The 19,402-nt window shown below is 48.0% G+C and overlaps 1 protein-coding gene across 1 annotated transcript; it reads left to right on the forward strand.

Moving 5' to 3' along the window:
* Positions 1 to 1,358: 1,358 nt before the first annotated feature.
* LOC136697353 (PTB domain-containing engulfment adapter protein 1-like) lies at positions 1,359 to 7,572 on the forward strand. The gene is made up of 9 exons (XM_066672388.1): positions 1,359 to 1,479; positions 1,740 to 1,793; positions 2,817 to 2,888; positions 3,644 to 3,745; positions 4,277 to 4,414; positions 5,949 to 6,053; positions 6,274 to 6,339; positions 6,884 to 6,944; positions 7,532 to 7,572. The coding sequence occupies exons 2-9, from the start codon at positions 1,749 to 1,751 to the stop codon at positions 7,570 to 7,572; spliced, it is 630 nt and encodes a 209-aa protein (XP_066528485.1). The 5' UTR covers positions 1,359 to 1,479; positions 1,740 to 1,748.
* The last annotated feature ends 11,830 nt before the right edge of the window (positions 7,573 to 19,402 follow it).

Genomic DNA, 19,402 nt, shown 5'->3' on the forward strand with positions numbered 1-19,402 from the left:
ACAGAACAGACACTCCATTACAGTACAGTCACTCCTCTACAGTACAGACAATCCATTACAGTACAGACACTCCTCTACAGTAGAGACAATCCATTACAGTACAGAAACTCAACTGCAGTACAGACACTCCATTACAGAACAGACACTCCACTACAGTACAGATACTCCTCTACAGTACAGACAATCCATTACAGTACAGACACTCCTCTACAGTACAGACACTCCTCTACAGTACAGACACTCCATTAGAAACTCAGGGTGCGTGGTGACGTCACCAGAAATGTCTGCTCTGCTTTGTAGCACAAACATGACTAAGTTAAAATAAGTTGTATTTGGTTATTAATATTCCCCTCCAAGACCATACTATTATATAAAAATATATATTAAAACTTAAGCTTCAAACTGTAAACATCTTTAAACCATTTCAACTGGGATTAAAAATAACATACTACTGCATGCTCTCTGTGGCACTGTAATACAACAATAAGCTTTTGAATTAAATACGGAATAGAGACAAATAGTTTATTTAATTAGTTGTTTTACACTTTACAAGGTGAAGAATGAAATCTGGAGGTCTGTTTTTCTCCATGTCTTGTCTCCAATGTGCCGTACCTGTGCAGAGAATTGTGGGTAACTGAGAGCCAGGAAGGATACGTCTGTTGCGTCTTTCACATGGCTCCAAACGTAGGCCGCGTTTCTGAGCTGTACACGATGGAACAGCCTTCTGTGACGCAGCGGCTGAGAAATGCAGCCGAGCTCGGCCTCAGCCCAGGCTTTGGAACTCAGCTAGGGTTCCTCCCCAGAGGTTTTTCCTTAACAATATCACTCTACTACTGTGTTGTTTACGTTACCATAGCGATGTCACTGTCAATCTTTCTATGATGTGCCCCGCCCCCTCAGTTAGGAGCAGCAGCAGAGAGGGCGGCTGGGGCTGGTGAACTCTGTGAAACTGCTTCAGTGTAGAAACGTAAACTGAAACTGAAACACTGACATAAAGAATAACACAAAAACGACTGCACAGTGGCTTTAAAGCAACATTAGGTAGTATTTATTTTTCATTAGAACTACAGCTTCAAAATCACTGTGATGCTCCACTGTGCTGTAATAGGGAGCCTCTGTCCTTGCCACTTTCCGATTCAGCACTGCAGAAACTGCACTATGTAACTTTGCTCAGCCTACGTAACTCTGTTTATCTTTATAATCTTATACGTTCATGGTTTTAATGTTATACACTGCTTTGAAATAAACACTACTGTGATTGTGTGTGTAACACTGACCCCTAGTGATCAATTACTGTTAATACACTTCTGTTCTTACTGTTTATGAAAGAGCTACACGTGTGTGAGGATGGTATATGAACGATCGTTATCAGAGAGGACAGCAATAAGGAAAAGAACAGAGTTTAATCATTAACTTCAAACTTTAAACCTGTGAGACCAGGAAGAGGGAGAAACACTGTTATCCGTGGACACCGAGACAGTAAGGCTTTATATTTATATTTCATATATAATACGTCATATAAATATATATATGTTTCTACACTCACTGTCCGTTCTCTCAGCTCCACACTGGAGCACTCTGTAGTTCTACACTCACAGACTGTCATTTATTTCCTGCTCAGGACCCCCACAGAGCAGGTGTGATGTGGTGGTGGATCAATCTCAGCTGCAGTGACACTGACGTGGTGGTGGTGTGTTAGTGTGTGTTGTAATGTGTTAGTTTGTGTGTTGTTTTTAAAGGAGCTAAAGATGAGTGACATTGAGGACGACACTGAAATCTCCTTCTCTGTGAAGGTGAGTGACAGCAATGCCACAGGCCACGCCCACTCCCCCCCAACCCTCACTGTGACATCACTGAACACCTTACAGGTGTTTACAGGTGTTTCAGTAAGCACTGAATTATTTTAGAAATAATATTAGCCGTCAACCAGCAACACCTTAGTAACCACTTAGAACATCAACATAACTGCTTAAAAACATCCTAGAATGCAATCACCCATAGCAACCATGCATATCAACCTCCCATTGCAAACATGCATAGCAACCACCATTAGCAACCATGCCGAGCACCCACCCATTGCATCCATGCATAGTAACAATGCATAGCAACCACTCGTAACAATCATATATGGTAAACACCTATTGCAACCACCCTTAGCCACTATGCATAGCAACCACGCTTAGTAAGCACCCCTAGCAACATGCATAAGAACCACTTGGCATACCCTGGTAACCACTCAGCAATACCTCATAAACCAGTTGGGCTGTAATAGCAACATGGTAGCAACCTCACCATATTACATGGCATCCACTGGCACATATGTACAACATTAAAACAAAGACCAACAACACCCTAGCAACCACCTGGGGTTCATAGGTCAAATGCCAACAGAAACTAAGCAACCACTAATCACCCACGTGCAACAATACAGCAATGACTTAGTAACACCCTAACAACCACCTAGCAGCACCCATGCAACTACTACGAATATCAAATATACCATAGCAACCACTCTGCATAACATAGCAACCATTTTAACAAAACCATAAAATCCATCTGGGATACTCTAAAACTACTTAGAAACACCCTAGGAACATCTTAACAACACCCTAGCAACCACAGACACCTGACCCAAGGAGGTCATAACTTTGTCTCACGTTAAACTGAGCAAATTCAGTTTTCAAAAGAAAGTGAGGTGTCTGAAAACATCTGATAGAAAGTGTATTTTATTGTGTAGGAGGAGGTTTGTTTGTTTGTTTGATGTTTGTTTGTTTGTTTGTTTGTGGTTTCCTGATGTTTGTGACTGTACTCCACAGTTTCTGGATCGTGTGGAGGTGGCCCGGGGGGAGGGGATGCAGATCCTCACTGAGGCAGCAGCAGCGTTACAGGTTCTTAAGAAAATGAATGAATGAATGAATAATAATAATAATAATAATAATAATAATTATAATAATAATAATAATATCATCCGGTGTCTAATCAACAGTATCGTAAACTTAAAGCAACACTAGGTAAGATTTGATATTTTTGCTCCAGGGCTCCCCCTACAGTTGAAGAGTGTAATTCACATTGAAAACACTGTCCTAAAAATTAAGTGGGCACAAGAATTAGAGAGTGGTTTCCTACCCTCCTCCAAAAGTTACATAGTGCAGTTTCTGCAATGCTGAGCCTAGAGTAGCATCAATAGAGGCTGTATTCTCCCTGTTACAGCTCAGTGGAGCATCAACAAAAAATGTAACTACTGTTGCTTTAAATGTATCTGGTGCTTACTACAAAGGATCAGGTCCTCACTTTAAAGTTATGTTACACATTTAAAAGTATCTAGTGCTAACTGGATAATATGTGGTGTGCACACCATTGTATCTAGTGCTGCTTTAAAAGTATCAGGTGTTCACTTTATAGTGTGTTGTACACACCTTAAAATACGGTGCTCGCGTGACACTATCTTGTGGTCCTGACATATTACCCTGTTCTCACCTAATAATATCTAAGGCTCACTTGATATTATCTTTTGCTCACCACATAGTATCTTAATAGATTTGTTTTAAAGCAGTGTGTGTAGATAGATGTTTATTGTGGAAAAAGACGGTTAAATCAGATTAAATTTGTTTGTTCTTGATGATAATCTTCACTCCTCCGTCAGGGCCCCAGCCGAGCCACGAGTGAGAAGGTGAAGAAGAAGAAGACTAAAGTCCATCTGTTTCTCTCCCGGAGCGCCATCGACGTCCTGGAGCATAAGACTAAGGTAATATCTCTGAGAGAAAGGGGGATGAGATCGGATTTAAAGCTCTTTTATCAGATCAGAGTTATATCAGACAACAAGAACAAAGCTTTATTCTACTGTTATACGAAGTACATACTGTAACCTTTAATCCTTTAATCAGTAACATCAGTACAATCACGCTGCTTTAACCCTTTTTTCACTGTTAACAACTTTAAAATGGATAAACCATTGCTTTAAAGGTGCAGTCAGTCATTTCCACCTGCTCCCAAAGTAGTAAACAGTGTTAATCAAAGCGATTGTTTCTGTTTACGTTCTTTTCTATAAAATATAACTCGCACAAGGTGAAGAATCGACTGCTGTGATGTCCCTGAAGAAACCAGTTTATGCTCCACACAGTGGGTCCCCCACATGCAGGAGGCCATGTTTAAACACAGGGGTTTAGTGTGAGGATGATGTCTGTTTGATAAGATGAAGGAGACAACTATTAAATAATCATTTAATTTCTCTCTCTCTCTCTCTCTCTCTCTCTCTCTCTCTCTCTCTCTCTCTCAGTTTATGTTGTACACCTGTCCCCTGTCCTCCGTCTCGTTCTGTGCTGTAGTTCAGAATCATCCCAAAACATTCGGGTTCATCGCCAAACACCCGGCAGTCGACACCTTCCACTGCTACCTCTTCCACAGCAAGAAGTTTGTGAGTTCTCAAAAGTGTCTTACTGATGTCTCAGGATATTTAAACTGTTCGAGACAGAAAGGAGACCTGAGACACTTGTGTCCAGATAATGGACCACATGGACAGGACCGTATGGATTTTATGCACCGTATGGACTGGAATACAGGACTGTATGGACTGTATGGACTGTATGGACTGGACCGTATGGATTGTATGGACAGTATGGACTGGAATGTATGGACTGTATAGACAGGACCATATGGACAGTATGGGCAGGACCGTATGGACAGTATGGACTGTATGGACTGGAATGTATGAACTGTATAGACTGTATGGACAGTATGGACTGTATAGACTGTATGGACTGGACTGTATGGACAGTATGGACTGTATAGACTGTATGGACCGGACTGTATGTACAGTATGGAGTGTATGGACCGTATGGACAGTATAGACTGGAATGTATGGACAGTATGGACTGTATAGACTGTATGGACTGGACTGTATGGACAGTATGGACTGTATAGACTGTATGGACCGGACTGTATGTACAGTATGGAGTGTATGGACCGTATGGACAGGACTGTATGGACAGTATAGACTGGAATGTATGGACAGTATGGACTGTATAGACTGTATGGACAGTATGGACTGTATGGACCGTAAGGACTTGACCGTATAGACTGGAATGTATGGACTGTATGGACAGTATTGCGCATATGGACTGGACCGTATAGACTGGACTGTATGGAGCATGTGGACCTTATGGACTGTATGGACAGTATGGACAATATGGACTGGACCGTATAGACTGGACTGTATGGAGCATATGGACCTTATGGACTGTATGGACAGTATGGACTGTATGGGCTGTATGGACAATATGGACTGGACCGTATAGACTGGAATGTATGGACTGTATAGACTGTATGGGCAGTCCTGTATGGACAGTATGGACTGGAATGTATGGACAGTATGGACCCTATGGACTGGAATGTATGGGCTGTATAGACTGTATGGACTGGACCGTATAGACTGGACTGTATAGACAGGACTGTATAGACTGTATGGAGAAGACCGTATGGACTGTATAGACAGGACTGTATGGACAGTATGGAGAAGACCGTATGGACTGTATAGACAGGACTGTATGGACAGTATGGACCGTAAGGACTTGACCATATAGACTGGACTGTATGGACCGTATGGACTGGACTGTATAGACTGGACTGTATGGAGCGTATGGACTGGACCGTATAGACTGGACTGTATGGACCGTATGGACTGGACCGTATAGACTGGACTGTATAGACAGGACTGTATGGACAGTATGGAGAAGACCGTATGGACTGTATAGACAGGACTGTATGGACAGTATGGACCGTAAGGACTTGACCATATAGACTGGACTGTATGGACCGTATGGACTGGACCGTATAGACTGGACTGTATGGAGCGTATGGACTGGACCGTATAGACTGGACTGTATGGACCGTATAGGGTGAGCAGGGTGTATGTAAAGGTCAGGAACAGTCATTCCTCTGTCCTGTTTCAGTCTCACCTGCTGGTGTCTGTGATTGGAGACGCGTTTCGAGCGAGTGGTCAGCGCGAGAGTCTGAGGGGGAGCAGAGACCTGGTCGTAGAGGCTCTCAGACACAAGGTCTTTATGAATATTACATTCTTTATATTTTCAAACCCATACACCATTTTCTTTTCAGGTTTATGAATGAGCAGAAATAATACGTTAATTATTCTTCACAAACTCTTTAATAAAATAATCAACTACTCAGAACATTCATCAAAATCCCAAAATAAATATTAGATTTCACAAAATCTTAATGTAATTCAAATAGTGTATTATTTATTATTATTTTATACAGAACAATGTCCTGCAGAGAGAGAACACTGAACTGAGGAGAAAAGTGCAGCAGGAGAAACAAGGAGATGTGAGTTTATTACACACACACACACACACACACACACAGCACAAGCTCTTAAATAACTTTCTACAAATGACAAACTACTTCAATGTGATTAAATACATAGTGAAATGACTTTAACATTCACTCTGACACTTTCTGGAGCTGGGTGTAAAACCTGAGCTTTGAAGTCGACGCAGGGGAGATTTACTCCGGTGTACAGCGCCCCCTGCTGTGAGTCTGCGGTGTTGTGTAGTTGTTACTGGAGGAGGATCAGTTCCTCAGTTCAGAAAAGTAAATGTCAGTGAATTACACAGAGACATTACACAGAGACAGAGGTAGAGATCTAAAACCTATTTGAACACGTTTAATGTGTTTGTGGGGTTCAGCTCCGAGGAAAAAACCACGCAACACACAGCACCCACTGCACTTTGTAGCTCCTTTATTTTTAAGAGAGTTAGAGTCTTTGAGTCACAGAAGAACCACATCGGGTTCCAAACAGAACCATATTTACTGATGTGAGTGTGTGTGTGTGTGTGATATGAACTGTTCCCTTTCTTGTGATTTTCAGACAAAAACACATATTTATGAAAACTCTGAAGATTCTGACACTGAGCCGACTAACTCACACGGTTTGTACACACACACAGTCTCACACGTACTCACACACTCTCAAACACACACACTCACACACACACTCACACACACTCTCACACACACACACACTCACACACACTCACACACGTACTCACACACTCTCAAACACACACACACACACACACACACACACACACGTACACACACACACGCTCACACACACACACTCACACACGTACTCACACACTGTCAAACACACACACTCACACACACGTACTCACACACTCTCACACATACTCACACACTCTCACACACGTACTCACACACTCTCAAACACACACACTCACACACACACACGTACACACACACACGCTCACACACACACACACACTCACACACGTACTCACACACTCTCAAACACACACACTCACACACACGTACTCACACACTCTCACACACACACACTCACTCACACACACACACACACACGTACTCACACACTCTCACACACCTACTCACACACTCTCTCACACACACTCACACACACACTCACACACACGCTCATGACGCTGGATTAAGATACAAATTGTTTTAACTGTGTTGTGTTTTTATTTGATTTCAGTGAGATTCAGCTCCACTGGGAGTTACCTGAGGAACACCTGAGAGAGAGAGAGAGAGAGAGAGAGAGAGAGAGAGAGAGAGAGAGAGAGAGAGAGAGAGAGAGAGAGAGAGAGAGAGAGAGAGAGAGAGAGAGAGGTGGGGCAGTGCTGATTGAGACCTGTTTGCTGAAGAATAAATGTTTGCTGTTCCATTTTTGTGTTTATTTGCATTCTTCATTTCATCAGAACAACGTCTCTATAAACCAGAGCTTAAACAGGCGTCAGCTCTGGATACAGTTAATATTAACAAAGTTCCACACACCAGAGGAACCCCATCACTCCAGAGAACACAGTTCCACACACCAGAGGAACCCCATCACTCCAGAGAACACAGTTCCACACACCAGAGGAACCCCATCACTCCAGAGAACACAGTTCCACACACCAGAGGAACCCCATCACTCCAGAGAACACAGTTCCACACACCAGAGGAACCCCATCACTCCAGAGAACACAGTTCCACTGTTCCACACACCAGAGGAACCCCATCACTCCAGAGAACACAGTTCCACTGTTCCACACACCAGAGGAACCCCATCACTCCAGAGAACACAGTTCCACACACCAGAGGAACCCCATCACTCCAGAGAACACAGTTCCACTGTTCCACACACCAGAGGAACTCCATCACTTCAGAGAACACAGTTCCACTGTTCCAAACACCAGAGGAACTCCAACACTCCAGAGAACACAGTTCCACTGTTCCACACACCAGAGGAACCCCATCACCACAGTTCCACTGTTCCACACACCAGAGGAACCCCATCACTCCAGAGAACACAGTTCCACTGTTCCACACACCAGAGAAACACCATCGCTCAAGAGAACACAGTTCCACTGTTCCACACACCAGAGGAACTCCATCACTCCAGAGAACACAGTTCCACTGTTCCACACACCAGAGGAACCCCATCACCACAGTTCCACTGTTCCACACACCAGAGGAACCCCATCACTCCAGAGAACACAGTTCCACTATTCCACACACCAGAGGAACCCCATCACTCCAGAGAACACAGTTCCACTGTTCCACACACCAGAGGAACTCCATCACTTCAGAGAACACAGTTCCACTGTTCCACACACCAGAGGAACCCCATCACTCCAGAGAACACAGTTCCACTGTTCCACACACCAGAGGAACTCCAACACTCCAGAGAACACAGTTCCACTGTTCCACACACCAGAGGAACCCCATCACCACAGTTCCACTGTTCCACACACCAGAGGAACCCCATCACTCCAGAGAACACAGTTCCACTGTTCCACACACCAGAGGAACCCCATCACTCCAGAGAACACAGTTCCACTGTTCCACACACCAGAGGAATTCCATCACTTCAGAGAACACAGTTCCACACACCAGAGGAACCCCATCACTCCAGAGAACACAGTTCCACACACCAGAGGAACCCCATCACTCCAGAGAACACAGTTCCACACACCAGAGGAACCCCATCACTCCAGAGAACACAGTTCCACACACCAGAGGAACCCCATCACTCCAGAGAACACAGTTCCACACACCAGAGGAACCCCATCACTCCAGAGAACACAGTTCCACTGTTCCACACACCAGAGGAACCCCATCACTCCAGAGAACACAGTTCCACTGTTCCACACACCAGAGGAACCCCATCACTCCAGAGAACACAGTTCCACACACCAGAGGAACCCCATCACTCCAGAGAACACAGTTCCACTGTTCCACACACCAGAGGAACTCCATCACTTCAGAGAACACAGTTCCACTGTTCCAAACACCAGAGGAACTCCAACACTCCAGAGAACACAGTTCCACTGTTCCACACACCAGAGGAACCCCATCACCACAGTTCCACTGTTCCACACACCAGAGGAACCCCATCACTCCAGAGAACACAGTTCCACTGTTCCACACACCAGAGAAACACCATCGCTCAAGAGAACACAGTTCCACTGTTCCACACACCAGAGGAACTCCATCACTCCAGAGAACACAGTTCCACTGTTCCACACACCAGAGGAACCCCATCACCACAGTTCCACTGTTCCACACACCAGAGGAACCCCATCACTCCAGAGAACACAGTTCCACTGTTCCACACACCAGAGGAACCCCATCACTCCAGAGAACACAGTTCCACTGTTCCACACACCAGAGGAACTCCATCACTTCAGAGAACACAGTTCCACTGTTCCACACACCAGAGGAACCCCATCACTCCAGAGAACACAGTTCCACTGTTCCACACACCAGAGGAACTCCAACACTCCAGAGAACACAGTTCCACTGTTCCACACACCAGAGGAACCCCATCACCACAGTTCCACTGTTCCACACACCAGAGGAACCCCATCACTCCAGAGAACACAGTTCCACTGTTCCACACACCAGAGGAACCCCATCACTCCAGAGAACACAGTTCCACTGTTCCACACACCAGAGGAACTCCATCACTTCAGAGAACACAGTTCCACTGTTCCACACACCAGAGGAACCCCATCACTCCAGAGAACACAGTTCCACTGTTCCACACACCAGAGGAACCCCATCACTCCAGAGAACACAGTTCCACTGTTCCACACACCAGAGGAACCCCATCACTCCAGAGAACACAGTTCCACTGTTCCACACACCAGAGGAACCCCATCACTCCAGAGAACACAGTTCCACTGTTCCACACACCAGAGGAACTCCATCACTTCAGAGAACACAGTTCCACTGTTCCACACATCAGAGGAACTCCATCACCACAGTTCCACTGTTCCACACACCAGAGGAACCCCATCACTCCAGAGAACACAGTTCCACTGTTCCACACACCAGAGGAACCCCATCACTCCAGAGAACACAGTTCCACTGTTCCACACACCAGAGGAACCCCATCACTCCAGAGAACACAGTTCCACTGTTCCACACACCAGAGGAACTCCATCACTTCAGAGAACACAGTTCCACTGTTCCACACACCAGAGGAACCCCATCACTCCAGAGAACACAGTTCCACTGTTCCACACACTAGAGGAACCCCATCACTCCAGAGAACACAGTTCCACTGTTCCACACACCAGAGGATCCCCATCACTCCAGAGAACACAGTTCCACTGTTCCACACACCAGAGGAACCCCATCACTCCAGAGAACACAGTTCCACTGTTCCACACACCAGAGGAACCCCATCACTCCAGAGAACACAGTTCCACTGTTCCACACACCAGAGGAACCCCATCACTCCAGAGAACACAGTTCCACTGTTCCACACACCAGAGGAACTCCATCACTTCAGAGAACACAGTTCCACTGTTCCACACATCAGAGGAACTCCATCACTCCAGAGAACACAGTTCCACTGTTCCACACACCAGAGGAACCCCATCACTCCAGAGAACACAGTTCCACTGTTCCACACACCAGAGGAACTCCATCACTTCAGAGAACACAGTTCCACTGTTCCACACATCAGAGGAACTCCATCACCACAGTTCCACTGTTCCACACACCAGAGGAACCCCATCACTCCAGAGAACACAGTTCCACTGTTCCACACACCAGAGGAACCCCATCACTCCAGAGAACACAGTTCCACTGTTCCACACACCAGAGGAACCCCATCACTCCAGAGAACACAGTTCCACTGTTCCACACACCAGAGGAACCCCATCACTCCAGAGAACACAGTTCCACTGTTCCACACACCAGAGGAACCCCATCACTCCAGAGAACACAGTTCCACTGTTCCACACACCAGAGGAACCCCATCACTCCAGAGAACACAGTTCCACTGTTCCACACACCAGAGGAACCCCATCACTCCAGAGAACACAGTTCCACTGTTCCACACACCAGAGGAACTCCATCACTTCAGAGAACACAGTTCCACTGTTCCACACACCAGAGGAACCCCATCACTCCAGAGAACACAGTTCCACTGTTCCACACACCAGAGGAACTCCAACACTCCAGAGAACACAGTTCCACTGTTCCACACACCAGAGGAACCCCATCACCACAGTTCCACTGTTCCACACACCAGAGGAACCCCATCACTCCAGAGAACACAGTTCCACTGTTCCACACACCAGAGGAACCCCATCACTCCAGAGAACACAGTTCCACTGTTCCACACACCAGAGGAACTCCATCACTTCAGAGAACACAGTTCCACTGTTCCACACACCAGAGGAACCCCATCACTCCAGAGAACACAGTTCCACTGTTCCACACACCAGAGGAACCCCATCACTCCAGAGAACACAGTTCCACTGTTCCACACACCAGAGGAACTCCATCACTTCAGAGAACACAGTTCCACTGTTCCACACATCAGAGGAACTCCATCACCACAGTTCCACTGTTCCACACACCAGAGGAACCCCATCACTCCAGAGAACACAGTTCCACTGTTCCACACACCAGAGGAACCCCATCACTCCAGAGAACACAGTTCCACTGTTCCACACACCAGAGGAACCCCATCACTCCAGAGAACACAGTTCCACTGTTCCACACACCAGAGGAACTCCATCACTTCAGAGAACACAGTTCCACTGTTCCACACACCAGAGGAACCCCATCACTCCAGAGAACACAGTTCCACTGTTCCACACACTAGAGGAACCCCATCACTCCAGAGAACACAGTTCCACTGTTCCACACACCAGAGGATCCCCATCACTCCAGAGAACACAGTTCCACTGTTCCACACACCAGAGGAACCTCATCACTCCAGAGAACACAGTTCCACTGTTCCACACACCAGAGGAACCCCATCACTCCAGAGAACACAGTTCCACTGTTCCACACACCAGAGGAACCCCATCACTCCACTGAACACAGTTCCACTGTTCCACACACCAGAGGAACTCCATCACTTCAGAGAACACAGTTCCACTGTTCCACACATCAGAGGAACTCCATCACCACAGTTCCACTGTTCCACACACCAGAGGAACCCCATCACTCCAGAGAACACAGTTCCACTGTTCCACACACCAGAGGAACCCCATCACTCCAGAGAACACAGTTCCACTGTTCCACACACCAGAGGAACTCCATCACTTCAGAGAACACAGTTCCACTGTTCCACACACCAGAGGAACCCCATCACTCCAGAGAACACAGTTCCACTGTTCCACACACCAGAGGAACTCCAACACTCCAGAGAACACAGTTCCACTGTTCCACACACCAGAGGAACTCCATCACTTCAGAGAACACAGTTCCACTGTTCCACACACCAGAGGAACCCCATCACTCCAGAGAACACAGTTCCACTGTTCCACACACCAGAGGAACCCCATCACTCCAGAGAACACAGTTCCACTGTTCCACACATCAGAGGAACTCCATCACCACAGTTCCACTGTTCCACACACCAGAGGAACCCCATCACTCCAGAGAACACAGTTCCACTGTTCCACACACCAGAGGAACCCCATCACTCCAGAGAACACAGTTCCACTGTTCCACACACCAGAGGAACTCCATCATTTCAGAGAACACAGTTCCACTGTTCCACACACCGGAGGAACCCCATCACTCCAGAGAACACAGTTCCACTGTTCCACACACCAGAGGAACTCCAACACTCCAGAGAACACAGTTCCACTGTTCCACACACCAGAGGAACCCCATCACCACAGTTCCACTGTTCCACACACCAGAGGAACCCCATCACTCCAGAGAACACAGTTCCACTGTTCCACACACCAGAGGAACTCCATCACTTCAGAGAACACAGTTCCACTGTTCCACACACCAGAGGAACCCCATCACTCCAGAGAACACAGTTCCACTGTTCCACACACCAGAGGAACCCCATCACTCCAGAGAACACAGTTCCACTGTTCCACACACCAGAGGAACCCCATCACTCCAGAGAACACAGTTCCACTGTTCCACACACCAGAGGAACTCCATCACTTCAGAGAACACAGTTCCACTGTTCCACACACCAGAGGAACCCCATCACTCCAGAGAACACAGTTCCACTGTTCCACACACCAGAGGAACTCCATCACTCCAGAGAACACAGTTCCACTGTTCCACACACCAGAGGAACTCCATCACTTCAGAGAACACAGTTCCACTGTTCCACACACCAGAGGAACTCCATCACTTCAGAAAACACAGTTCCACTGTTCCACACACCAGAGGAACCCCATCACTCCAGAGAACACAGTTCCACTGTTCCACACACCAGAGGAACTCCAACACTCCAGAGAACACAGTTCCACTGTTCCACACACCAGAGGAACCCCATCACCACAGTTCCACTGTTCCACACACCAGAGGAACCCCATCACTCCAGAGAACACAGTTCCACTGTTCCACACACCAGAGGAACCCCATCACTCCAGAGAACACAGTTCCACTGTTCCACACACCAGAGGAACCCCATCACTCCAGAGAACACAGTTCCACTGTTCCACACACCAGAGGAACCCCATCACTCCAGAGAACACAGTTCCACTGTTCCACACACCAGAGGAACTCCATGACTTCAGAGAACACAGTTCCACTGTTCCACACACCAGAGGAACCCCATCACCACAGTTCCACTGTTCCACACACCAGAGGAACCCCATCACTCCAGAGAACACAGTTCCACTGTTCCACACACCAGAGGAACTCCATCACTTCAGAGAACACAGTTCCACTGTTCCACACACCAGAGGAACCCCATCACTCCAGAGAACACAGTTCCACTGTTCCACACACCAGAGGAACTCCAACACTCCAGAGAACACAGTTCCACTGTTCCACACACCAGAGGAACCCCATCAACACAGTTCCACTGTTCCACACACCAGAGGAACTCCATCACTTCAGAGAACACAGTTCCACTGTTCCACACACCAGAGGAACCCCATCACTCCAGAGAACACAGTTCCACTGTTCCACACACCAGAGGAACCCCATCACTCCAGAGAACACAGTTCCACTGTTCCACACACCAGAGGAACCCCATCACTCCAGAGAACACAGTTCCACTGTTCCACACACCAGAGGAACCCCATCACTCCAGAGAACACAGTTCCACTGTTCCACACACCAGAGGAACTCCATCACTTCAGAGAACACAGTTCCACTGTTCCACACATCAGAGGAACTCCATCACCACAGTTCCACTGTTCCACACACCAGAGGAACCCCATCACTCCAGAGAACACAGTTCCACTGTTCCACACACCAGAGGAACCCCATCACTCCAGAGAACACAGTTCCACTGTTCCACACACCAGAGGAACCCCATCACTCCAGAGAACACAGTTCCACTGTTCCACACACCAGAGGAACTCCATCACTTCAGAGAACACAGTTCCACTGTTCCACACACCAGAGGAACCCCATCACTCCAGAGAACACAGTTCCACTGTTCCACACACTAGAGGAACCCCATCACTCCAGAGAACACAGTTCCACTGTTCCACACACCAGAGGAACTCCATCACTTCAGAGAACACAGTTCCACTGTTCCACACATCAGAGGAACTCCATCACTCCAGAGAACACAGTTCCACTGTTCCACACACCAGAGGAACCCCATCACTCCAGAGAACACAGTTCCACTGTTCCACACACCAGAGGAACTCCATCACTTCAGAGAACACAGTTCCACTGTTCCACACATCAGAGGAACTCCATCACCACAGTTCCACTGTTCCACACACCAGAGGAACCCCATCACTCCAGAGAACACAGTTCCACTGTTCCACACACCAGAGGAACCCCATCACTCCAGAGAACACAGTTCCACTGTTCCACACACCAGAGGAACCCCATCACTCCAGAGAACACAGTTCCACTGTTCCACACACCAGAGGAACCCCATCACTCCAGAGAACACAGTTCCACTGTTCCACACACCAGAGGAACCCCATCACTCCAGAGAACACAGTTCCACTGTTCCACACACCAGAGGAACCCCATCACTCCAGAGAACACAGTTCCACTGTTCCACACACCAGAGGAACCCCATCACTCCAGAGAACACAGTTCCACTGTTCCACACACCAGAGGAACTCCATCACTTCAGAGAACACAGTTCCACTGTTCCACACACCAGAGGAACCCCATCACTCCAGAGAACACAGTTCCACTGTTCCACACACCAGAGGAACTCCAACACTCCAGAGAACACAGTTCCACTGTTCCACACACCAGAGGAACCCCATCACCACAGTTCCACTGTTCCACACACCAGAGGAACCCCATCACTCCAGAGAACACAGTTCCACTGTTCCACACACCAGAGGAACCCCATCACTCCAGAGAACACAGTTCCACTGTTCCACACACCAGAGGAACTCCATCACTTCAGAGAACACAGTTCCACTGTTCCACACACCAGAGGAACCCCATCACTCCAGAGAACACAGTTCCACTGTTCCACACACCAGAGGAACCCCATCACTCCAGAGAACACAGTTCCACTGTTCCACACACCAGAGGAACTCCATCACTTCAGAGAACACAGTTCCACTGTTCCACACATCAGAGGAACTCCATCACCACAGTTCCACTGTTCCACACACCAGAGGAACCCCATCACTCCAGAGAACACAGTTCCACTGTTCCACACACCAGAGGAACCCCATCACTCCAGAGAACACAGTTCCACTGTTCCACACACCAGAGGAACCCCATCACTCCAGAGAACACAGTTCCACTGTTCCACACACCAGAGGAACTCCATCACTTCAGAGAACACAGTTCCACTGTTCCACACACCAGAGGAACCCCATCACTCCAGAGAACACAGTTCCACTGTTCCACACACTAGAGGAACCCCATCACTCCAGAGAACACAGTTCCACTGTTCCACACACCAGAGGATCCCCATCACTCCAGAGAACACAGTTCCACTGTTCCACACACCAGAGGAACCTCATCACTCCAGAGAACACAGTTCCACTGTTCCACACACCAGAGGAACCCCATCACTCCAGAGAACACAGTTCCACTGTTCCACACACCAGAGGAACCCCATCACTCCACTGAACACAGTTCCACTGTTCCACACACCAGAGGAACTCCATCACTTCAGAGAACACAGTTCCACTGTTCCACACATCAGAGGAACTCCATCACCACAGTTCCACTGTTCCACACACCAGAGGAACCCCATCACTCCAGAGAACACAGTTCCACTGTTCCACACACCAGAGGAACCCCATCACTCCAGAGAACACAGTTCCACTGTTCCACACACCAGAGGAACTCCATCACTTCAGAGAACACAGTTCCACTGTTCCACACACCAGAGGAACCCCATCACTCCAGAGAACACAGTTCCACTGTTCCACACACCAGAGGAACTCCAACACTCCAGAGAACACAGTTCCACTGTTCCACACACCAGAGGAACTCCATCACTTCAGAGAACACAGTTCCACTGTTCCACACACCAGAGGAACCCCATCACTCCAGAGAACACAGTTCCACTGTTCCACACACCAGAGGAACCCCATCACTCCAGAGAACACAGTTCCACTGTTCCACACATCAGAGGAACTCCATCACCACAGTTCCACTGTTCCACACACCAGAGGAACCCCATCACTCCAGAGAACACAGTTCCACTGTTCCACACACCAGAGGAACCCCATCACTCCAGAGAACACAGTTCCACTGTTCCACACACCAGAGGAACTCCATCATTTCAGAGAACACAGTTCCACTGTTCCACACACCGGAGGAACCCCATCACTCCAGAGAACACAGTTCCACTGTTCCACACACCAGAGGAACTCCAACACTCCAGAGAACACAGTTCCACTGTTCCACACACCAGAGGAACCCCATCACCACAGTTCCACTGTTCCACACACCAGAGGAACCCCATCACTCCAGAGAACACAGTTCCACTGTTCCACACACCAGAGGAACTCCATCACTTCAGAGAACACAGTTCCACTGTTCCACACACCAGAGGAACCCCATCACTCCAGAGAACACAGTTCCACTGTTCCACACACCAGAGGAACCCCATCACTCCAGAGAACACAGTTCCACTGTTCCACACACCAGAGGAACCCCATCACTCCAGAGAACACAGTTCCACTGTTCCACACACCAGAGGAACTCCATCACTTCAGAGAACACAGTTCCACTGTTCCACACACCAGAGGAACCCCATCACTCCAGAGAACACAGTTCCACTGTTCCACACACCAGAGGAACTCCATCACTCCAGAGAACACAGTTCCACTGTTCCACACACCAGAGGAACTCCATCACTTCAGAGAACACAGTTCCACTGTTCCACACACCAGAGGAACTCCATCACTTCAGAAAACACAGTTCCACTGTTCCACACACCAGAGGAACCCCATCACTCCAGAGAACACAGTTCCACTGTTCCACACACCAGAGGAACTCCAACACTCCAGAGAACACAGTTCCACTGTTCCACACACCAGAGGAACCCCATCACCACAGTTCCACTGTTCCACACACCAGAGGAACCCCATCACTCCAGAGAACACAGTTCCACTGTTCCACACACCAGAGGAACCCCATCACTCCAGAGAACACAGTTCCACTGTTCCACACACCAGAGGAACCCCATCACTCCAGAGAACACAGTTCCACTGTTCCACACACCAGAGGAACCCCATCACTCCAGAGAACACAGTTCCACTGTTCCACACACCAGAGGAACTCCATGACTTCAGAGAACACAGTTCCACTGTTCCACACACCAGAGGAACCCCATCACCACAGTTCCACTGTTCCACACACCAGAGGAACCCCATCACTCCAGAGAACACAGTTCCACTGTTCCACACACCAGAGGAACTCCATCACTTCAGAGAACACAGTTCCACTGTTCCACACACCAGAGGAACCCCATCACTCCAGAGAACACAGTTCCACTGTTCCACACACCAGAGGAACTCCAACACTCCAGAGAACACAGTTCCACTGTTCCACACACCAGAGGAACCCCATCAACACAGTTCCACTGTTCCACACACCAGAGGAACCCCATCACTCCAGAGAACACAGTTCCACTGTTCCACACACCAGAGAAACCCCATCGCTCCAGAGAACACAGTTCCACTGTTCCACACACCAGAGGAACCCCATCACTCCAGAGAACACAGTTCCACTGTTCCACACACCAGAGGAACCCCATCACTCCAGAGAACACAGTTCCACTGTTCCACACATCAGAGGAACTCCATCACCACAGTTCCACTGTTCCACACACCAGAGGAACCCCATCACTCCAGAGAACACAGTTCCACTGTTCCACACACCAGAGGAACCCCATCACTCCAGAGAACACAGTTCCACTGTTCCACACACCAGAGGAACTCCATCATTTCAGAGAACACAGTTCCACTGTTCCACACACCGGAGGAACCCCATCACTCCAGAGAACACAGTTCCACTGTTCCACACACCAGAGGAACTCCAACACTCCAGAGAACACAGTTCCACTGTTCCACACACCAGAGGAACCCCATCACCACAGTTCCACTGTTCCACACACCAGAGGAACCCCATCACTCCAGAGAACACAGTTCCACTGTTCCACACACCAGAGGAACTCCATCACTTCAGAGAACACAGTTCCACTGTTCCACACACCAGAGGAACCCCATCACTCCAGAGAACACAGTTCCACTGTTCCACACACCAGAGGAACCCCATCACTCCAGAGAACACAGTTCCACTGTTCCACACACCAGAGGAACCCCATCACTCCAGAGAACACAGTTCCACTGTTCCACACACCAGAGGAACTCCATCACTTCAGAGAACACAGTTCCACTGTTCCACACACCAGAGGAACCCCATCACTCCAGAGAACACAGTTCCACTGTTCCACACACCAGAG

The sequence above is a fragment of the Hoplias malabaricus genome, chromosome 5 (genome assembly GCF_029633855.1).
Source record: "Hoplias malabaricus isolate fHopMal1 chromosome 5, fHopMal1.hap1, whole genome shotgun sequence".
In the NCBI taxonomy this organism is placed as follows: domain Eukaryota; kingdom Metazoa; phylum Chordata; class Actinopteri; order Characiformes; family Erythrinidae; genus Hoplias; species Hoplias malabaricus.

Excerpts from the sequence above, each read along its gene's own strand:
- LOC136697353 (XM_066672388.1), top strand. The coding sequence starts at position 1,749 with ATGAGTGACATTGAGGACGACACTGAAATCTCCTTCTCTGTGAAG. Across the intron at positions 3,746-4,276 it reads TCCTGGAGCATAAGACTAAG|TTTATGTTGTACACCTGTCC; the intron begins GTAATATCTCTG and ends TCTCTCTCTCAG. Across the intron at positions 4,415-5,948 it reads TCTTCCACAGCAAGAAGTTT|TCTCACCTGCTGGTGTCTGT; the intron begins GTGAGTTCTCAA and ends GTCCTGTTTCAG.